Source organism: Pangasianodon hypophthalmus, chromosome 5 (genome assembly GCF_027358585.1).
Source record: "Pangasianodon hypophthalmus isolate fPanHyp1 chromosome 5, fPanHyp1.pri, whole genome shotgun sequence".
Classification (NCBI taxonomy): domain Eukaryota; kingdom Metazoa; phylum Chordata; class Actinopteri; order Siluriformes; family Pangasiidae; genus Pangasianodon; species Pangasianodon hypophthalmus.
Genome location: NC_069714.1, coordinates 5,129,199 through 5,153,454, shown reverse-complemented (window position 1 = coordinate 5,153,454; position 24,256 = coordinate 5,129,199). Strand labels below are relative to the sequence as shown.

Here is a 24,256-nt window from a genome sequence, read left to right as displayed (position 1 = left end):
ATCTTGGATACACTGGTCCTTGTGTTAGAATGACAACATGCATAAACAACAACAATAGTGCAATAAAACAGAATGACACAAAGTGTGTTTCGGTTTAAGATGGTTGTACTGGAGGGTGAAAAATTAATACAGAATGACATTTGGAACATTTTCCAGCACAGACCTGGTCAAATAACATAGATGCCTGAAGCAAAGCCAAGCAACAGCTGACATGCTAGGACAGTGATTAACGTATTTTAGTGGCGACTTTCAGGATTTAATATCAGAAACCTTAACCTCAATTGGTCAGCTCTGTGTTCAGATGGGGTCTTGTCTTCCATGCAAGTGCCTTAAGGTGTTGTCACACATGCACATTGTGGTCTGTTTAAATCTAACTCTGGTGTGTTTTACTCCCTCACTGCAGTTTGTCAAGGCAGGTGAGAACACAGCAAACCAGAACAAGTGACCCAAGACTGACCTAGTCTGCTTCCACACGAACTCTAGCATGGTTTGATTGCAGTGAAAAACAAATTCAACCCTAAATGATATTTTTTCCTTGTGAGCCACTAAACAAATGCACAAGGAACAAACTCAGCCATAAACCAAAAACAAGTGAAAGTCTAGATATCTAAAATTAAAAATTAAAAATTCTGAATACACAAAATGTTTGAAACTAGTTCATTATATTATTATTTAATCATTATTTAACACCAGCTCCATGTTCTCCCTGCTTAATGTGTGGTACCAAAGAACTGCTTCCTGTTTTTATCCCAGGACTCTTATTCCCAGTACACTCATACTGAACATCCTTCTACACACTTCCTTAACTGTTTGAAGTTATAGTATACAGTTGTGGATTCATAACGATTTCTTGCTATTTGGTGTCACGCAGAAGAAGATTGGTTTCCCTTTTGAGTCTGGTTTCTCTCAAGGTTTCTTTTCACCATCATCTCTGGATTGCTCATTAGGGATCTAAATCTAGTGGATTTCTGTAAAGCTGCTTTGTGATGATGTCTACTCTTGAAAGTGCTATATGAATAAAAAATGCATTGAACTGAACTCGCCAAACATTTGTTTACCTTTTTAAATGACGGCATTTCTGACCAATGAAGAAGAGTTTTACATGTTTTCAATTTTTTTTTTTTTTTTGCTTTTTTAGTTATTGTGCATTGAAATCAAAACAAACTAAACAGCAGAGTTGTAGATACTTACTAGAGGGATGGAGAAAAATAATGTCCTTTTTTGTAAAGTCTCTTGACCGCACAGTCTTTAGCCAGTCAGCGATGAAAGTCAGCATTAAGAACCAGGCCACTATAGGCCAGGGTTCCATTGCTGGGCGTACACTCACACATGCAGCTCTGCGATGGGTCAAATCCCAAAATGCACCTGTGAAAGGGAATAGAAACAATATCAAGGATAGAAGAGGCACTAGAGAACTTTTAATATAAAAGTCTGTTTTAAATCTGCAGAATCTTAAAGAACCTTTTTTTTAATACTCATAGACAATACCAGAGGAATACGACTCTCTTCCTTTCCTGCCAAATTCCAGCTCTTTCACTAATTTTGGTACACATGAATATTCTGCACATGCCCGTGCTTTTATTTCACTCACTCAACAAAAGCGCTTATTAAGGGACTAAGCTGTCGCTTATCTTCAGGCCTCCCAAACAGTGACTGCGTTACTCTGTCCAGTGTATTAAGAGAACGGAAGTAAACACAGCCTCCCAATAAAAGGCTGCACAAACTGAGCCTTGCTTGTTGTTACAGCAATTACGTCTCATTATATCAGTGTCAGTGTCAGCAGTCTGCCAGTCTCCTGATCCTCATGCGTCACCGAGCTCCTTATTGTTCGTACTGTTTTCTGGGTTTGGTTTGAGTCATAGCATTTTGTTACAGTGGATGTCCAATGGAAAACTGCACGCTTCCAAGTCTAGCAGAGCTTTTTGGAGATTAAAGCCAGCTAAAGCACAGTATACAGCACAGTGTGTCTGAAAAAGTAATGTTAATGTTAGACCTAGATTACTGTGCAGCTAAAAAGTCTTACACTTAAGCTAAAATGTCAGAGTTAGTGTTGTGATATGTCCTTCTTGGCTTCTGGTCACTGAACATTGAGCATCCACATTTTTCTAAATGCATCATTAGAGAAATATCTTAGTAAGTATCATTATTGTACACTCAGATAGGTTGGTCATGCCATGTCATTAAACACGTTTTGCTAAATTTTATTTTCTACCCGAAAAATATCTAATCATCAAAAGACTCAAATAAAGACCAACAAATAAAGAGGCCTACAAAGAAATTCCTTCAGCTTTTCTGAAAAATAATCTGGGACAGATTGTGCATCTGTCAGATAGAAATCAGCTCAGCGTAGGCCAATTATTTCCTGCTTTTTTTTTTTTTTTTTTTTTTTAATGGTTTAAGCACTGTTATCCTTCCGTACACACATAAACAGACTGAGTACACAACACCCTGGACCATGGTGCAGCAACCAAGACAAAAAATGAGCTGGTGCTGTATTCTCATTCAACAGCTACTAATCACAATACATGCCTCAACGAATGACACAGCTTCCTGTTTGTCTTTTTGAAGTACTATATTTACTTTACTATGTGGCTTTTAGTCCCTAACTGGAACAGCACACTAAGTGTCTGTGCTTACGGTAAGAGAAATGAGTGACACATGATTTCACTTGCATTGTACTGAATCAAAACATCTCTGCACTTCACTGGCGATGACTACAAACCAAATGAGAGAAGTGTTATTGTTGAAAGCCATCAGATCGTGTGAGTGGAACAGAGCGAGGCGCTTTGTATTTAAGTGAACAACAACTTTTTCTTTGGCATTTCCGTATCTTCTCATCATGTCATGCCAGTCAATCATGCGCTCTTAAGATTTTACATGCCTTCACATGATTAGCACTGACATATTTATAGAAATACTACAGAATTTACAGTATTATTTACTCATACTATACTTTGAGTACTTTAAATGCAAGCACTTTAGTAATTAAACAAAAATAATAATACAGTCCCAAGCTACACTATATGGCCAAAAGTTTGTGGACACATGACCATCACACCCATATGTGTTCCTTCTCCAAAATGTTACCACAAAGTTTGAAGCACACAATTGTACAGAATGTCTCTGTATGCTGTAGCATTACAATTTTCCTTTACTGGAATTAAGGAACCCAAACCTGTTCCAGCATTACAATGCCCCTCTGCACAAAGCGAGCTCCATGAAGACATGGTGTGTGAAGGTTGGAGTGGAAGAACTCGAGTGTCCTGCACAGAGCCCTGACCTCAACCCCACTGAACACCTTTGGGATGAACTGGAACACCGACTGAACCCCAGACCTCCTCACCAACATCAGTGTCTGATCTCACTAATGCTCTTGTAGCTGAATGAACACAAATCCCCACAGCCACGCTCCAAAATCTAGTGGAAAGCCTTCCCAGAAGAGTGGAGCTTATTATAACAGCAAAGTTGGACGAAATCTGGAATGAGATGTTTAACTGAGAGTGATGGTCAGGTGTCCAAAAACTTTTGGCCATATACAAAGTGTAAATAACAATATATTCTTAGCTACCATTTTAAACTTGGCAGTCAAGATGAATTGTGAAGTGTTATGTGATCTAGTACAGTTATAGGCCTTGATGTCTAAAACCTGAACACACTGAAGGAAGTACTGACCAAAACTATGTTATACTAATTATTTATATTTATTTATTATTAACGAACTCGGCAGATTATGAGAGCTCAAGCATGAACAGTTCAAATACAGGAACATACAGAACATACAGAATGCAGCAGGAAATATAAGAGCAACAAAAATAAATAAATATACTATATTATATAATATATTACACTCGAGATACTGTCTGTGTTGAGTTTCACATTTTCTCCTTGTGAAGCAGTTACTGAAGATGGATGACTGAATTTATACAAGGCCAGTATATCACATAGAACTATAGCACGAGAAAATGAAAACAATAATGCAATTCGTTGTGATGTATTAATATATACTACTAATACCTGGTAGTAAAGTGTCTACCTGTGTGAACTCTGTCTAGCACTTCTAGTCACTTAAGCCTTCTTGTCCACTCTCTGCCCCTTATGCTCTGTGCTTGTAATCCACTCTGAAAGGTTAATGCTTTAGCTACATTCCACAGCACTGCAGATCGATTAGTAGACTAAACATGTGTCTGTTTTAAGCCTTGGAGAGTTACTGTGGGTCATCCTGATTTATTAGTGTCATGTTTCTGTTAGACACATCCAAAAATCCCCATTTCTTGTTAGGAGAGTAAGGAAATGTATAAGCAATATGAGAAAACAGACTCAAACACACACTTATAGGGGGTAGTGTGATCTCTACTGGATTCCAGTTTCTGCGACGTAGGCATGTGCATGTGATAATTGATTATATAGCAACATGAATGACTTAAATATTAAAAAAATGATCCTGTCCATTTCAGAGGGAAACATAAAGATAGCTAAGATCATACCACATGTGTCCTTCATGGCAATTCCATAAGTGATGAGAGTTTAGGGGAAAAAAAAGGTTGTGGCAGAAAAACCTGTCATTTTCACCCAACATGAACATATACAGGTTAAAAGATGAGCGTTTATACTGTATATCTAATAAAAACAATATAGGAATAAGCCTACTACAACAGTTTCAACAGTGGGGTTTCCACAAATCTGAAACATAAACTGCTAAAATGCTCTAGAAAACAATGTTTAATCCTAAAGAATGAAAACCCCATGGCTAATCCAAATTAGTCCAAAAAAAAAAAAAAGAAAGATTTCCTACATTTTAGTTCAGAAAATCCGCCCAGTCCCACCCAGGCCTTAGCTCTTAGCTCTTAGCTCTTGTTGCATGTTAGCTCTCGACTCCTCAGATAATACAGTGCAGCACACTAGAGCCATGTTGGAGCGCATTGGATTTCCTAAAAAAAGATTCTTATCACTACTTAAGGTCCAAAGCAGCATTCAGAAAGGGACCAAAATGCAAGGTGTGTGTTTCTTATTTCACACTGCTGGTTGAGGGAGGAGGCCGAGCAGTAGTTCAGGTATGTTTTGTCGTCCCCATGGGTTTGCCTGTTGACATGTAATGAATGTGTTAAATTGGAAATTTGAATCATGCATCAAATGACCAGGTCAAAAGGTTTACCATTTATTGTATGTGGAACAATACTAAAAGTATTGGGCCATATTTATCAGTCATTTAGTAAATTTTTCCAACAAAGAATTACAGCCAGATTTACAAAAATCACTCATTTTTTGAAAACATATTCTTTGTAACAACTTATATTAGGATGTCTGACAGCAAACAGACACAAACTGCCAGCTTTCCATGCACCTGAATGAGAGAATGAGGGAAAAAAAATGGTTTGATGGATGGGGTTGTGACCTTTAGGCTCCTGGGAGAACATTAAGTAATTAATCAAGGGAAAGCTTCGTCTTACATACAACAGTACATGGGTTTGGTTTCAGCACCACAGGTGTCTCTGTAGTACCTGAAGATGCATCTCAGCAAGCGTTATCTCCTGTAAAGGAGTCTAACTTTACCCAGCTCGGCCTTCCAGTGTCATTTACTCAGGCCATTTGTTTGAGGATAACATCAGGACCAACACAGCAGGTGCAATGGCTGACAAAAGACTTTCCCAGGAAAAAACGTACAGGGATAGAGTATATAGAAGCAGAATAAAAACTAAAAAAAAAAAAAAGTATAAAGAACTACAATTTTGTACAACACAAATTGTATTTGAATTGCTTAGATTGCTCCTTTTTCGTGCTCTTTTTCATACCTAAATTCATGTCCATGCCCCATGACATGTTTATCTGTATGCAACCATGAGCTGAGTAGCAGTTCAGCTACGCTTACTGATGAAAAAAACAGAGAAACGGTTTATACCACAGTACTATTGAATTCTCAAATCCGATTTGTCAGAAGGAGTTGATTCATTATAAGAGCAGCTCTGACAATAGTGCTGGGTGTCATTCAAATTAAATGTTCAAGCAATATTACACAAGCAAGACTACGGCTATATTGAATATCGGCACGGCTGTGATTCGGCCGTAGGCAAGAGCCCACAGGGTTATTAGCTAATCGCAGCCGTTCCGATATTCAGTATAACCACACGATTGCCAGTGCGATATGGCTTTTATACAACAGTTCTCTAAACAAGAAATTATTATTGAGTAACTAAATTTCAGAAAGAATATGGCCAAACATTGTTTATTTTTTGCTCCTCTAACAGAAATAGATCCCAAATGAACCACAATCACTTTCTAGCACGTTGCCTAGCTGGCTAGCTAGCTCACATTAATTTGTACATTCCTGTTAAAGGTGCTTCTGGTGAAATTGACTTTTTCCTTTTAATCTTCATCTGACAAGCTTTCATATTTTAAGTCAAAAGTATTGCTTGCCATGATGATGTCGCTCACCCTACTGTAGTAATGATTTCTAAATAGAAAGTGGAATTTTACATGGTGAACACATTTGAGCAGAGAGATACACACAGTGAAACATCCCAGTGCAGTTATAGGGAATATAGGCACTCCTGGAACGCCGCTCGTCCAATCAAATTAGTGGAGCAGAACGAACGAATTGTATAATAATTAATGCGCTCGTTCTAATATGTTATCATTACTATAGTAGCAGCTAATTCACATGGACTTGTATGGTGGACAATTCACATAACTGAATCCTAATAAACAAATTAAGACATAATTTAAAAAGCTTATAATCATTGATATGGTCAGTGATTTTTCTATAAGTCTTTCTGAGGTTTATTTAACATTTATGGAAGGAGTCTCCAGTGTCAGCACTTTGTAACGGTCATTACGTTTTCCACCAAGCCTTTAGGACTTAGGGTTTCTTAGTAACCTATGCTGTTTTTGTCTAGAAAAAAAGAGAGGCTGGTGAGGGAAAAAACTTTTTATAACTATTATAATGTAACTTTTTAAAATATAACTTGTTTCACAGACATTCCATATCATTAAATATAACTATAAACTGAATTTTAAAAAAGTATGTCAGACTTATAAAAGGAATAAATGACTTCTTCTTTGAACCTTGGGGTGGTAATAACATCACACTATCCTGTCATTGATTATTTTCTCATAACAGCATGACACATTGTATTTTATTCCCTACATAAAACACCCTGACAAACCTCAAACCAAGATATATGAAAACCATAATCCTTGAAAAGACATTTACATGCTCCTAGTTGGAGCAATGGCATGAGGAAAGAACGTGTGAATGTTGTCACGCCTTGAGGTCTAAAAGCAACATCAGGCCCTCGCAGCTAAGACGGCAAGTGACGCCGATTTTCTGTCCATTCATTTCTGAATGAGACACTTAACAGTGCTGAAAACAATCAATGGCTGTTAAGCTTTACCAGTCCGTCTGCTCTGAGAAACACCTGTCATCAGTCAAAAGAGAAGCTCCGGCTGCTTGTGGGGAAGTGAAAGAAAATTCTCCTTTGTATAAAGGGATCATGGTCTATCACAGCAGGTAATGAGCAGGCAAACATTCCACCCGGCACTAACTTGTGGTGAAAGTGTGTGTCATTCATGCCTGTGTGTCTGCTGTGAGTTTCAGGACTTGCTTGAATTCCATCACCTATTTAACACATATTCGAATGGCTCCTATTGATCTAATGCTAGAACTTATGTCTGGTTAGTTTCTTACTAAAAGAGGTGTTTTAAGAAATGTCACAAATGCTAAAAATCAGGAGCTCAATTCTGAGAAGTCCTTCTGTTAGTCGTTATTTTCTGGCGTTCATACAATGTGGCCTCACAGATTCAGTATGTGTGTGTGTGTGTGTGTGTGTGTGTGCGTCATGCACTGCATGGATATCTCAGCTATTACCACTTCAAAGTTGATTATTTTCCTATAACAGCACATCCCAAAATGTTTTACTCCCCTTATACCACAGCAACTTGTCACCAGCAATTTTTTTAAATTGAAGAAGATGACATTTTTTAGTTTAAATGACGTTTAATATTGTGGAACATCTGCGAAACTTACATTATAGCAAGTATAAAGAGTCCTTCCCTCATCAGCCTTTCTTTTTTCACTCTCTTGAAGTTAATACAAAAGGAAAAAAAAAAAAAAAAAAAAAAAAAGCTTACCATGAAATTGTAAAGTCCTTTATCCTGAAGTCTTTCCCATGGTGGAAAACATACTGAATGCTGACACTGGAGACTCCTTCCATAAATTTTACATAAAAGAAAACCTTCGTTATAGAAAACCATATCAATGATTATACATTTGTTGAATAAAATTTTTATTATTAGATTTAGGTTATGTGGAGCATCCATCATACAAGTCCCTGTGAATGAGCTGTTACTATAGAAAGGATAAATTATGTTCAAAAAGTGTATTAATATAAACCTGTGATTTGCTGTTATAGAAAATGAATCAACACCTTCTGAGCCATCAGGGTATATACTGGCATATCATCCATGTGTCTGCTTTGCTGGGTGTGTTGATAGAAGTCGAGGCTTGGTTTATTAAAGCTATTTCACGTCAGATAGCACACTATTAACCTTACCCTTTTTAATGTTATAGCAACTTCTTTATAATCCCTCGCACATCACTCCATATGTCACGCTCTTTCAATTTTCCTCAAAATTAAAAATTACTGTTAGCAGTTAGTGCAAATTCTATTAGGATGCCACCTAAATTGGAGAGAGCGCAGTGGAGTTTTTCCACTTTTACTGGAAACCTAAGCACCTGAAAACACTTAACCATCTTGCATGCTTAATCTAAAGCATAATGATGAAAACAAGCACCAGTTTACTGAGAGATTCCAAAACATGAACAAAATGTTTGGCCCATGGAAACAAATGCAAGAGTTAATCTAGACTGAAACCTGACCTTCTTGATGAAGAGGAAATAATCAACTTCCATTCTTGCCATTTTAGAACAGTTAGAGGAATCTCAAACATAGATTTTGTAGTTAAACTTCTGCTTTCTACTTTCCTAGGAGAGCCAGAATTTTAGGGGATTATAGATATTATTAACTGATATTTAAAGGTGCAATAGGTAAGATAAGTTAGGTCAGTCTTTAGGTGACTAACGGTTAGGTGGGTTTGATATTTGAATGATTCCTGCCCATGTTCACGAAGCTCCACCCCCAGGATAGCTCTGCCCCCACATAGTTTCTACAAAATGACTGACAGGTTGCTCAAACAAGGATCTTACTCAAATAAGCATTCCAGACCGGAAGTCCAAACGGTTTTCCAAACACATTTTCTCCAATTTAATAAACTTTTGCTGATGCCACAGCTTAACTCATTATTTTTTTTTTTAACATATCTACATAGCTTCCATTGTTTTAGGTTTGCAACCGGAACTTTTTTTTTTTTTTTTTTTAGGAAAAAAATTGTGCAGTAGTTGTATTGCACCTTCAATAGCAATTTTTTTCCTAAAAAAAAAAAAAAAAAAGAGTTCCGGTTGCATACATAAAAACAATTTCAATTTTAATCTACAAATGCAAAGTTGTTCAAGTTTAACCATGCTGTGTTTGTATAGCTTAAATTCAATAAAGGATCTAAATTCTTCAAATTGAGCTTCTTTATGGAACTGTCCATTTTAAAAAGTGCTACAGAGATCAGATAAAGCCTTAGAATTCCAACAGCATATAGATAAGTTATTCAGCATCATGCTTTTTAAAACAAGACAAATATCTTAAGCCAACAAGGACACTTTGTAATTCCTTCCAGTCTCAGATTTTGCATGAAACCTCGAGCTCCTTCTTCCGCCGAGTCAATCGTGTACGAAGTGCACATTCCTTGGGGCACACCTTTTGATTTCGATCAGAGTGTCAAGCCAGAGCTGCTCTGAAACCCTAACTTCCTTTCAGCCAGGCGCAGAACACCCAGCCATAATGTTGGACGATGTCCATGTCATCTCATTACTTCAGGTCAGGGGCTGACTTGGACCTGAAGGGGCGCTGGATTCTTGCGGTTCTCAGCGGGGTCAAAGGCCTGCGGGTTTCTTTCCGAGCTCCTGCCAGGTGGGGATGACTAGCTTCGGCTGGCAACGTGATACGTCGGCCTGTGAAGTGGCCTGTGAATGGCAGGGTCTCCCTCTGGAGGGAAAGCGAAATGCAAATCCTCTCCTGTGACTTCTCAAACCCGTTGGACCAGATTTTGCTATGCTAAGAGAGCTGTAAGGGCGGGAAGAGTGTTGTGTGAGCTACCGCGGCCCTGCCCGATGTGGCTCTTTTCCAGTTTGCTACAGGCATCTGAATGGTAGTGTTTTTAACAAGAACTGAGATCAGCCACTGTAGGATCAGCAGCAACAAGAAACTGAATTTGGAATTCTGAGTTTCGTTCACGGACTGCCGGTTCAGAAATGCCAATGAAGTGAAATAAGTATCAGTGAAATAAATATCAGTATGTATCATACTGTAAGTTAACCTGAGGTTCGAAGCAAAGAGCAAGGACCAAAGGCTTAGCAACACCAAATAATGCCAATAAACATTCAACTTCCAGCAATAAGTCATTTTATCATTTTACTCCTGCTTTGTACTTCCTGCAGAATACCACATTTCATGATACTCGTTATGTGGAGCAGATTAATTTAGACTATGTGCATCTAGAGACGTGTAGCTGAACGCGAGAATCTAAACTGATACCAGAGAGACCTACTAGAGAAAACAATGCATTCCTGTAGTGGATCCTCATGCCACATGCCATATGGTGTTGAACTGTTCCTCCTGGCACGCAGACGAAAACCCAAGGAGTCGGTTCAGATCAGAATCATAGGTCAGCTCACTGAAATCCTGCGAGCACATGCTCTGATCCAACACTATGCTTTTGAAGTGCTGAAGTTCAGCTGTATAATTTCCTAATCCCCTTCTCAAGCACTTGGCACACTGAAAAAATCAAGTAGTTCACACAGTGGAAAACTATGGTGTAGTATAAAAGATGAGCATCTATTTGTAGGATGGATACAAATATTATACATTATGCTAAATATTAAGCATGGATTATAAGCAGGAAAGGATTATTAAAGTCTGTTTGAAAGAGATAGCTCCATACCAGTTAAAGATTTAATGATCTTACTGTGTAAATATCAGGATTCAGGTCATATTCCAAACATGGATAGATCTTCAAGGTGTAGATGGGGTGCGAATGCTTTTTAGTCTAGTCTTTTTACAGCAAATATGCATGTTATCTAAACAGTGCTATCCAGAAAGTGCACAAATCAGATGCTCATTGTCATCAAGAAAGTCTTCCTTTAGTCAAATCCAATCTGATCGCCTGAACCCACAGTGGCTCATTATGGTAAGGTCTGACCACCATTTTGTGAGCAAAATCCATGAGGGTGATGAAAATAAATCAAAGAAGGTCAGGTCCCAAGATGGACAGACAAGTACTTCTATCCTTATTTGACTTTTAAAGTGTTCTTCTCGCCTCCGCATTCTCCACCCACCCTCTCTCTGCCTTTCAGTTGATCTTTCTCACATTCGTACACTGTGTATCTGGATCACAACTGATTTCTAAATTATTTTAACCATCTTTGTACCATATCGGTACCAGTTCGGCTGCTTTCTCCTAGATGCTTTATCGAAAATGTACTAATGCAGGATTAGGTCAAGTCATCCTTTTGCCATTGATGTGTGAAGGGTTAAATCTGTCTGGAGGGCACTTGGGTGAAAGGGAGCGAATCCCTTTGAAGGGTGGGTAACATGCCTAATTTTTAAGTCTAGGAGGCGGGTGGGGAGTATATGAGGGATCAGAACGAGGAGGGATAAAGTATCCCAGTGGCAGCTGCAGAAATGTCTGGGAAGGGGGGCAGGACCTGACTCCCTTGAACTCTAAAGCCTGACACGGTGCAAAGGCAAAACAAGCTAATTGGGATTTTGGAGGCTGAGGATTTGCCTTCTTTCTTTTGTCTTGGGGACAGGGATGGTGTGAACCTTGTAGCTTCAATACCAAGCCTTTTCAGAGCACAAATGCAGACATTGGAGGGAATAAAAGGCCATGCTTTCTCAAAGAACAATTGTTTATTACATAAAGTTCATCCTTATAACCAATAAGGTAAATAACAAGGCTAGACAGACATCTCTTATATCTCTGGTGCAAAAGGAAGGAGGCAATATTGAGTAAGGGAAGCCATCAGCTCCTAAAACACTGGAACGTAGGATGAAGCGCTGACCACATAAAACAAGTCCTATAATTAAGATAAGATTCATTCATTCATTCATTCATAAAAAAGGTATTTTAATTTTGATAAAAGTCTGGGCATGTCTTGTTGCAGGATACAGGATGAGCATGAAAGGCAATGTAATTAGATATGGGGCATAAAACTTCAAACTACAATTATGTGAGCCTCCTACTTCAAAGTAAGGCAGGATGGTTTGCTCTTTATAGAGAGTGACCATGCATCCTAAGAGAAACTGGGTCAGTCATTGCGCACAGAGAGGAAACTGCCTTCAAGCAAACACTCAGTACAGAACTCAAACATTCCTCTTCTCAACTTCTCACATGATTGATCTGTTACAAGGCCAAAATGTCCAATGTAAAAAATGTCCAACATGTAGGAACAAATAATTTAAAACAGGATGAATGTACATTCACTGGCCACTTTAATAGGAATACCTGTACACACAATCATTCATGTGGCAGCAGCACAATGCATAAAATCGTGCAGATGCAGGTCAAGAGCTTCAGTTAATCACATCAAACATCAGAATGGGGAAAGAAAATGCAAACTCAGTGACTTTAACTGTCACAGGATTGTTGGGGCCAGACATGCTGGTTTGAGTATTTCAGAACCTCCTAGGAATTGCACAACAGTCTCTAGATTTTACACAAAATGGTGTGAAAAACAAAAAATATCCAGCGAACATATTTCAGTGAGCCTTTTTTTTTTTCGCGCCATCCTGTGAGACACTCTAGAGAAATCCCAGGAGATCAGCAGTTTCTGAAATACTCAAACTATGAAATACTCAACCACGCTACGGTCAAAGTCACTGAGATCACATTTTTATTCAACGATATGATTATTAATTGAAGTTCTGCATGATCTTCTGTACTGCACTGCTGCCACACTATTGGCTAACTGAATTGCATGAATAAGCAGATGTACATGTGTTCCTAATAAAGTGCATGGTGAGTGTTTGTAAAGGGATCTTCAGTTCAGTTTTAAACACTTTAAACTAAACGTCCACGTTTCCAAGCATCCATCAATTAACTACATTTATAGACCGACTATGCTGAACTACAAAAGAAATGATTAAAAGGCAAATCACTAGATAAATAGAGAATATTTGAATTGGCTACTGATGCAAGAGGATTATTCACACTGCTCTTTATCAACAGGGGATTTAAAAAAATTCAATGTACTCTTGCAAAGCACTGTAAAGATCCACTGTGCATACAGACGTAAAAAAAAAAAAAAAAAAAAAGAACATTAAACACATTTGCCATACCATAAAAATGCTGATCAGATTTTCTATTCACACAGATTCAGTCATGATCATATTATGGCTGAAAGGGAGAAAAAAAAAAGTAGCTAATACACTATTCCTACACATCAGTTCCTAGGATTATAACTGTATCATAAATACCAAATTTCCCAAACAAAGGATTTTAAAGTGCAGTTCGGAAATACAAAAGTGCTACTATTATTTACTCTAATCTTGCTCTATGCTCTATGATAACACTATAGTAATAGAGAACGGCAGCAGGTTCACTGCAGGGTGCAAGAGAAGCCTTTGGAAAGACAAATCGAATACATCTGCTCGGCAAGACACTGAAATGAGGCCCAAGAGGAGCTAATTAGCATCAAAATCTGACATGGAACCCCCTGCTTTGTGTAAGAAAGCCATGTTTTCCTCAATATCTGACCAGGAGGCATGGCACAAATCCCCTCTACAATCCTTTTTATAGGTATTTGGAAAACATAGATCTTTAAAGTAATGAAAGATGTGTTCACCCGATGAGTGATGAAAAAAAAAAAAAAAAAAAACTCACAATGTCCAAAATGTCAATCTCACAATCCCCAGACAGTCATGCAGTGAGATCCTGTGCTGGTCAGCCATGCAGCTAATGTGAAGCACAAACTTCACTAAATAATTCAAAAACAGCATAAGTAATGTACGATGGCGAGGGATGCTTTTATACGCTCTGCCGCACACTCTTGAGCAACGAGTAAAGAATGCAGAGAAAAGCTTTATCAGATGTGTGTCGAGTTTGCTGGAGATGAACAAAGAGTTTGGATGAAGACGTGGCTCGCTCTGAGCTGCACTCGCTCTAATGGAGTGACAGATGAGTGCTCGCGGTGAATTTTATGGGACTCATTCATTTTTGTGCGTGCTGAACCCAGCCCCATCTCCATTACACCACTGTACTGAGACCAGCATTGAGTTTATGGAAGCTGTGGAGTCACGCAAAGCAACTCTGTCCGCTTGTAACACTATCTTTTAAATCCATTCAGATTTCATTTCTCACTAAAAGTAAAACTGTTTTATTTAATTCTCTATTAACAAATCTAAAAATGTAATAAAAGTACTTATAATTTAGAGCTCAAATTAAACAGAAAGGTTATTTTAGTCACCGTCATATCTCAGATATGGAGATATATTTATACTACTATCTTAACAAACAACTGTATTGCAAACACTGCATAAAATTATTTCTAAACAAGCTTAAAAATGTTAACTATGTAAGCAAATCTATCTAATATTACTCACTTAATCACTATTAAACAACTATAAGATTAAACTTTTTGTATTGCCAGATCATTTTGCTTATATCAAGCATTTATGTCAAGAAATAAGCAGAATGATCTGCGACATTTTCATCTTGGAATTAGTATCAAAAAAAAAAAAAGTCAGAAATAGGGTTAATAATCTTCAATTTGTTGTATCACAAGGTCATAAGAAAATGATAGAAATCGATAAATAGTAGATATATTTAGAAATATATGAGAGTAGATATCTATCTAAATATTAAACATTAGATACATTTGACTGTACTCTAGTGGGAAAGACATAAATCCACCAAAACACCATATTTTTTCCATTTTGATTTTTTTGAAATAGTACATTATACTATGATTTGCTGTATTTGTTTGACATATACTAATATCAGCTGGACTGCTGTAGCTTTGGATCAAAAGATTAGCTAAAAATGACATAAAAAGGACTGCATCAGCCACTGACTAAGACTAAGCACTTAAACAGGTCCCATTTTTCAGCCACTCCGATTAGGTAAGAAGTGACAAGCACGGTAAAGTGTGTAACTTGAGTCCCGAACATTCAGCACGCTGAAAGTGATCCACACACCTGAGAGAACACAAATACAGCATCGCGGGACGGGGCATTCCTCACACCTGCAGCATCTCTTTGGCTTTTAACCGTCATGCTGGTAGCAGTGGTGTGTGTGTACCAGTAGAAATGAGACACCATTGAAGTACAGCAAGTGCAAATCAAGTATTTGGTTTAAAATGGGGACGCACAGCTAAAATAGCAGGCAGGCTAAAATGTGAAACTGATGTACAGCCGTTTCTCAAGCTCGTTCATGATTTGCTATAATCTGCACCAGTTACTTCATCAAAATGGAGGATGGAGTATCATTTTGGAATTTTTCTAGCTTGTCGTTCAGTTATTCAGGTGACACTAAGGAGTGTTAGTGAAAGCAATATGCTGGTTTTATATGCTGACATTGGAAAAGCAGAAAGAGACTCAATGCTGATGTGTTGCACCAATAGAAGACAGCTTACATGTTGGAAACTACATAATAACAATGTACATTAAATTGTGATGCTCCCACTTTCATTCACTTTCAAAAGACTTCATTGTGATACCAAATGTTGGCTACACCATCCAGCCCTAGCATGTAGACTACTGACGGCTCATAATGACCCTCATGCACACCTTCATTGCATCTTCCAACTTGTCATTAGCACGTTTCAAATGACACTCTTCCATCTCTCTTTAAAACCATCTGGGTGAAAACAGAGGACACATCTGCTAATATCATGGCAGCTAATGTCACTTAGGGCCGTCTGATACACAAACATGTGACACCGCCTTCCATCAAAAGCCCCCATAATTGAAAGTGTCCAGGCTAACGGGCATGAATCTGGTCTCGGCACACATCCGACAGCCCATTTCTCATGACTGAGCTAACAGGGTATCCTGGCAGGAAGGAGCAGACTAATCCATCAAACACTGGAGTGATCTGTCAAATCAGTGCTTCAGTCTTCCTGAAAATGATTAACAACCGCATGGCTAACAACAGTGACGCCACATAGATCATCAAATGAACATCATAACTTTCACAGATGTCAAGATGTCAAGGTCTTACTGAAAAGATTAAACAGACCTGGCAGCACTGAGGCTGAAAGGCAGAGTTAAAAATGCAAAATTACCTGCAAGCTAATAGCAGGCAACTAGCTGTTAGACTGAAAAAGGTGCTTAAAGGTTCTGACAGTAGTTTACATGACAAACTGTGACAAACTGACTTCATGTGTTTTAGTTGATTTCTTGGGAAGGGTGAGCAATATGACAAAAATATAGCATGATGCTTCTAAGATATATGATGTCACAATATATAGATCTGCCAGCAAAACAGTAGTCTTGCAAAAAAAAACAACAACTACAACAACAATTTAATAATACTCTCATTTATTTACTTTTACATTTACATAACTTCTAAAAATTATTTAACATGAAAATAAGAAATAATAAATTCTGCACAAAACTGTGATATCTAATCTGCTGCTTCTAATCAAAGGCTGTAATTTTAAAAATATATTAATGATCGTACCGTTTCATAATATATCACAATATTGATATTATATCATCATATTGCCCAGCCCTATTTTTCAGCATGAATAAACTTATTCTCATAAACACACAAAAACCTATATGCTGGCTCATTGCTGTGATTTGGAGCACTAATATTCAGCGGCCTCAGTACCATCAGATAAACAGGACCCGAGAGACTCCTCGACTATTAGGGGTCTTGCGTGGGCTACTGTGGATCTTTTCATCGCTAAAATATTCCCTTGGATCCATTGTTTGAGGGATTGTGCTGCTTCACTGCTTTCCCTTTATCAAACCCACAGATGGGCTTTGGATAGGGTGCTGTAATTCTATTCTTTTTTTATGCAAGTTGCACTAAAAATGTGCATTTCCGTTACTCTTTACAGGCTGGATCTGTATTACTTTATTATAACGCCATACATTATCACTGCCCAGACATGATTACACTGGATATTAGTATAGAGGTTGAACATGAAGCAAAACAACTGCCAACTACCTTCGAGACACTGCACTTCTCTCAGATCACACAACAAAAGAAGGCCATGTCCGGCACTGTGGATTTCCTCTCTGCATGAACCTTTAATGGCTTTCAGCAGGACACACTCGAGTCCTAACACACTTCTGCTAGAGGCATAGAGCTAAATAACTCCTCATGCCTCAGTGGGCAACTCACCCAACCAGTATCATTACTGCAATTACTGCAATTAATTACTAATGATATTACCTAGTGGTAGAATGATATTAAGATATCACAATTAATTACACTTTTGCTTTTTATCCATACAACATCTAAAAGAAATTGTTTGAGAAGAAATAACATTTTCATAAGAATTTTACTAGGAATGAAAATAACAGAAAACTTAATAAGCTCTTGATTCAAATAAATCTGGAGCTATATCAATAAACCAATTTTATTTTATCACAAAAGTGATACTGTAACCTATCATCGTGATGATCGCCCAGAAATAATGGAGTATAAAGGAAGATACAGTTAGAAGCAAGAAATATGGAATTGTATAATATGGGGAAAAAAAACAATGTGTGTGGTGGATTAAGCAAAGCTGAAACACGTATCGCCTCACGAACATGGCCGGCATGTGGTCAGGCTGTTTTTGTCTCCATTTTTTTTTTCATTTGCGAATTATTTTTTCCTAAAGAACTCAATATTCATCAATTCAATGCCAAATGATCAATAACATTTCTGATTACTGTTTAAATAAGAGGAGACAAATCAATAAGAGTTCAAATTAATGCATGGATTTGGCTGAAAATGGACTATAAATATATAAAGGTTAAAACTGCAGTGCAAAACCATCAAAAGTGAGTAAAATAAACATTCATTTGTAAAATGCTCAAATTCCTATTGATTGTAATACTGTAATAATCCTATGAATCACATGAAACACCAGGGTGCAGTCACAATGATTTAATAATAATTTTCTATATACTGACTATAAACATATAACGTATAACATGGAATTAACACACACTGATGTTTTATATGACTTCTTTTTTCTATTGACTTATATTAGTTAAAAATCAGCAGACAAAGAGTATCTTACAATAGTGAAGAAAGGAATTATTTTAAATTAATTATTTTCATGGATTTCAAAAAAAACAAAACAAAACAAAAAAAAAAGCAACAGCCGGATGTAATTCCTTCATTCATTCATTCATTCATTCATTCATCTTCAGTAAGCAATTTATCCTGGTCAGGATGGTGATGGATCCAGAGCCTGTCCTGGGAACGCTGGGAGCAAGGTGGGAATACACCTTAGAGTCTTAGAGTGTGAACTGTATAAATCTACGTAAAAGTATTAATATAGAAATATACATTAACAATATATTTGTCGTCCTGTTCTTTAAAAGCTGATTTAAAGAAAAAAAATACGTTCACTCCAACAAAGAGTTTCTCAAGTACAAAGACTCATGCACACACACACACACACACACACACACACACACACACACATACACTAGTGTGTATGAATTTCATGCACCTGCTTGTGTTTGGACTCGCCCTGGGCACCGGCAGTCCAATCTGACCACGGCTCGGGTCCAGTATAACCGTGAAATCGAACCATGCATACATGGCATAGCACAGGACTTAACACATTCCCACTTAACGCACATGGATCATTCCTGACCTTTCCCAGGAGATGAGATGAAGGATAAACTATATATATAATATATATTCATACAATCTATTCATACAAACTATATATATTCATATAATCTTTGTCACCTTCTAAGATATATATATATATATATATATATATATATATATATATATATATATATATATATATATATAATATATATATAAATATATATACACACACACACATACATACATACATAATATATATATATATATATATATATATATATATAATTATTATTATTATTATTATTATTATTATTATTATTAGAAGGTGATGCAGACTGTAAAGCACCTAATAGTGGACATCTAATAAATTTTAAGTAATAATAATAATAATAATAAGAAGAAGAAGAAGAAGGAGAAGAAGAAGAAGAATACATCTTTTTATAAATGAATTATTGTTATTTCGTATGATCTCAACACCACATTCTCCAATGTGTCATTTTTTAATATAGATATTTTTATAAACTTGTTTATAAGAAGTTTTTTGTGCATATAATCAGTTTTTTTTTCTGTGCATATAAGCAGAATTTTTTTTTTTTTTTTTTGTGCACATAGGCAGACAAAAAAAAAAAGAATAAAATTTCAGCTAGAGAAGCTGGTTATTCTGCACTGAACACAGCTTACACTGAGTCAGAGACCTGAACTGAACACTTGCAGTAACAGCAGCAGTGCTGAGCACTGGAGATGTTCCCTCACACTGGAGACTTTCCTGCTCAACAAAACCACCTTTCAGTCCCATTGACGTGTTTTGCTTTCACAGCCTCACCTACTGAACCAAAACAAACAGTGCAGCAGAGAGCTGGAGAGAAACCCTACTCACCGGAAGCAGAAATAAACCCTCTCTCTCCTGATCAACTTCAGCCTCAGCTCCAAAGCTCTCCTGCTTTCTCTTCTCTGTGCTTTCTCTCTCTCTCTCTCTCTCTTTTTTTTCACCAGATCACTACACAGTCCATCTCTCTGCTCCTCCGGGTTTTGTGCTGTCACAAGTCCGCAGCGTGGACGCGCACACGCGCGCCGCTTCCGGTGTGCGCGCTCTAGTTACGCGGGTGCGCGCACCTGAGCCCTTTTAAACCTCTTCACCCGCCCACAACTAGTGTTTTCCTTTTACAAGCTTCAACCCAAACCACATCCTAATAAACAAGAGTACAAGATCCTAGTGTTAACATTTACAGTGATCATGTGGCAGAAGGACAATCTCAGACTAGCTGTTCATTCAGAACTGGAGATGTTTCTGTAACTATTTCTATCTAAATAGTACAGTATTATAAATATTAGTATTTTTTATTATAATGTCAGGGGACAGTATTACAGCTTACACTGTATAAGTGGTGCAGTTAGGTTCATATGCACATTTATTTCAGAAGAATCTAACTTTTGGTTATCACTATGAAGTCCAAGTTCAAAAAACTAACCTTGCTTTTATTTTCTGAAAGTTTCTGACAGTCAGGTTTTGATCAGTGTACTGTAGGTTGCATTTTATTACATGGCCCTCTGCTGGTGGTGAGTGAGTAAAAGAAAAAGCTTTCAGTTTGAAAATGATCCAAAATCATTTTCATCAAACTGTAAAAAACAAACAAACAAACAAACAAAATAGTACTTAGACGCCATATTAGTATTTAGATGCCATATTAGTACATAGATGCCATGAATATTGTAGTTTAATGCCATAATTTCAGTGATCTGGAGTCAAACAAACAAGCAAACAAACAAACAAACATAAAAATAGCAGATGCATGTTTTAAACATATAAGAGATAAAAGTAATATTTTGTTTGCAATGCTTTCAAGGACGTATAGTCACATAATTTCAAAGATATCTTTACTTTCACTCCGTACGATTTTCAACTAAATTTTACTGTCGCAGACGAAAATCGCACATCGTAAAATAATTCTTTGGTTTGTGAGTCGAGATCGGCGGTTTTAGACGCCATCATGTGACCAAAGACGGCTGACGACGTGTCCGAAATTCTTTGATGAAAATCGGAGAAGGTGAGCACTGCTAGGACACGGCATAGGATTTTGCAAAACTCACAGAACAGCTACAGATAAAACAAAACATGCTAATGGACAGAAAAAATATCCTTATTACCTCAAACTCACTTTGAATAACAGTTTATGTGTTTATAGTTTATCTGTTTATGTGACCCCGGTTTTCTGCATGAGCTCAAATCATGCTGATTGATAACGGAAGCAGAACATTGTCGTTTTCTTTAATCGTAGGTCTATCGTTAGAGGATCTTCGTCATATAATCTGACATGGACAGCACATTATCTCACAGTTTGTTATAGAGTTCAGAGGTTTTATTGGGATCTTGAACAGTGTGACAAGTTATGAGCATAAAAGATCGCTGTAATTTCACAGTCGAAACTTTGGTTATCACCAGTTTTTTCATTACAGGTTGCTCTCTTCTTTGCTACATCTTTCCAGCCCAGAAATTAGCTCCACCTCCAGCTGGAACAGTTACATGGCACCGCCCCTTTACCGTAAAAGGCAACTCAGAGGAGGGGTTTGGGTCGTTAGGAGGAGGGGAAGGCGTGTCACTATTTTCACCGCAAGTGCAGTTTGGCCCACAGACAGAAAGACTCTAAAAAAAAATGACTAACTGCTCCTTTAAACTGCATATATTCTTACATAATACATAACAGCATTAGAAATGTTGCTAACGTGCAAGATGTTCATCATAATTTAATGTTTTGAGGTAAAAATATTAACAAAGGAAAGGGAAATATGGAGGTCTTGCAAGGTTTCAACTCCCTCAGAATAATCTTAAGAGGTTGCTTTTGTGGCTAGCATTTTTACAGAGACATAAACACCCCAGTTTTACATTTCAGAGATTAGATCTGTGTATTTCTGCAAACAGAAGACAGCTGCCTTGTCCACATTTGGTTTAAAGTCGTAAATTATGAAACTTGTTGAGCTACAAGCACAGAATGAGAGCAATCCTGTGTGTAGTGTGATTATCACTTACTAAGAACAAGAGCTAATTTACCAGTAGCTTAATTAGTAATCTCAAGACAACATTCAAAGAACTCGGGTATCCCTTTGAATAGAGCTTTCTCTAGGCTATTAAAATGTCTGTGGTTTTTATACTTGAAGCAAAAAATGTTAGGAATGCTCTTTTAAAGGTCTCTTTCACCGTGCGTGACTCACCTGCGCATTAAACAGTGTATCTTATATCTTAAACAGTGCACACCACTGCCTTGGGGAGAACATTAGCCATTTTCAGCTTTATATTAGATTTAGTTTTTTTTTTTTTTATCTCAATTCTTTAAAAAAGTTTCCTGATATTAATAGCCAACAAACTATGAAATTGCCTTCTACTTTTGAATAATCACGCTATAGGTTCAGTTGCAATCATTTTGTGCATTTCATGAAGTTATCATTTTAATAATTTAGGAGTTATAAGTATGATCTCAGTCGAGAAGTCAGTTAAGAAACATCACTGAGTTATGCAGTGTATAGGTTCCTAATACTAGGAATAAAAAAATAACCACTCGTTTATTAAGCAGCCACCATCGTTTGTTGAAATGGAGCTGCTTTTGTTTGGTTGTCCTTCTATCAGTACTGATGGATACTCTTTCGGACACAGTGGATCTCCAAAGACACTTCCAGTCACTAATCCCATTTACGCCACGAGTTTTCCATTATCCTGTTAAACGATTCTGACAGTAGGAAAACGATACTCTCTGTATTTATGTTCAGCCTCCACCTGCACCAAATCTTCCTTGAAACAATTGTTTATACAGTGATCTTTAGTAACAAACATTTCAACCTCATTGTCAGAACATATGAACGCAAGGCAAAAAAATGAAGGAAGCCGATGCTGTAACAAAAGTAGCTACTACTAGGCTACAGTTGGAATATTAGCTGTCAAGCTAATGCAGAAATAATGACCCATAAGTACACTATATGGCCAAAAGTATGTGGACACTTGATCATCACACCCATACGTGGCTCTTCCCCGAAGCACACGACTGTATAGAATGTCTTTGTATGCTGTAGATTTACAATTTCCCTTCACTGGAACTAAGAGGCTCAAACCTGTTCCAGCATGACAATGCCCCTGTGCACAAAGCGAGCTCCATGAAGACATGGTGTGTGAAGGTTGGAGTGGAAGAACTCGAGTGTCCTGCACAGAGCCCTGACCTCAACCCCACTGAACACCTTTGGGATGAACTGGAACACCGACTGAACCCCAGACCTCCTCACCAACATCAGTGTCTGATCTCACTAATGCTCTTGTAGCTGAATGATCACAAATCCCCACAGCCACACTCCAACATCTAGTGGAAAGCCTTCCCAGAAGAGTGGAGCTTATTATAACAGCAAAGGGGGAATAAATCTGTGTTAATGCCCATGGTTTTGGAAAGGGCACACATGGGTATGATAGTCTGATGTTCACATACTTTTGGTTCACATAAATTTGTTTTGATAAGTCCATTAAATAAGCTGAAAAAAAAACATTCCTTGGAATATTCCATCAATTGGGTGAGCCTAGTGTGCTATTTCCCTATTCATTTCTTCATATCTATAAATAGCCTTTTTTTTGTCAAATCTTTTCACAGCCCCGACACTGAGCAACATTTTCCCAGTCATTGAGGGAATCAGCGTTATAGTTATAGTGACTGTATTTTTAGAAGGCTTCCACTGGAAAAATCTACTCGGCTCACATTTACATACAGAGTACATAAATCCATCAACAGCACATAACCACGACTGTCAAAACGTGCACTTCAAAGCACCGGCATGGAGTGTGTGTGCATTCAGATAGGATGTGTGTGTGTGATGTTTGGAATGAGGATGTGCTGGCTGTCCCCAGGGTGCCAGAATTTTCACTATGTTTGATATCGTTTGGTTTAATATTAATAGGCAAGATAAACTTTAGACTATATGATATAGTACTAACCCTGTTGTCCTCATACTGTATAATTATATGTCTTTCCTTAATGTTATTAAAAAATAATAATTTTTTTATGCATTTAACATGATTAAATCCTGGTGTTGGTATATTTCTTTGTATATTTTGTATTAAGATTTGATCTTTGCACTTTCTGCTGTCTTTCTAACATGACAAGCTGATTTTTTTTGTCTTTTTAACATAAAGATTGAGAGAAAAAGAAAGGTTGGTGATGGATGACTGCACTGAAAAAATACTGGAGTGAGATTTACTCAAGAAGAGTGTGGTAACAATTTCCACACAAAGTCTTAGTAAATTTAACCTAGCATATTTTTAAGGAAGCTTTACATGGCACCATGGATTATTCTCATAAAAATGTCCGTAATTTTAACTAGAAGTTTAATTTTTTGT

At 37.4% G+C, this 24,256-nt stretch overlaps 1 protein-coding gene across 1 annotated transcript in view; it reads right to left on the bottom strand.

Annotated features, from left to right (window-relative positions):
- The window catches only part of lypd6 (LY6/PLAUR domain containing 6), a 28,921-nt gene extending 8,921 nt beyond the window's left edge, over positions 1-20,000 (bottom strand). The window contains exons 1-2 of the mRNA XM_026928312.3: positions 19,769-20,000; positions 1,192-1,365 (exon numbers count right to left, since the gene is read on the bottom strand). Of these exons, the coding sequence (XP_026784113.1) occupies positions 1,192-1,309 (118 nt within the window). The 5' untranslated portion in view covers positions 1,310-1,365; positions 19,769-20,000. The remainder of the gene's footprint in view (positions 1-1,191; positions 1,366-19,768) is intronic.
- Positions 20,001-24,256: the final 4,256 nt, after the last annotated feature.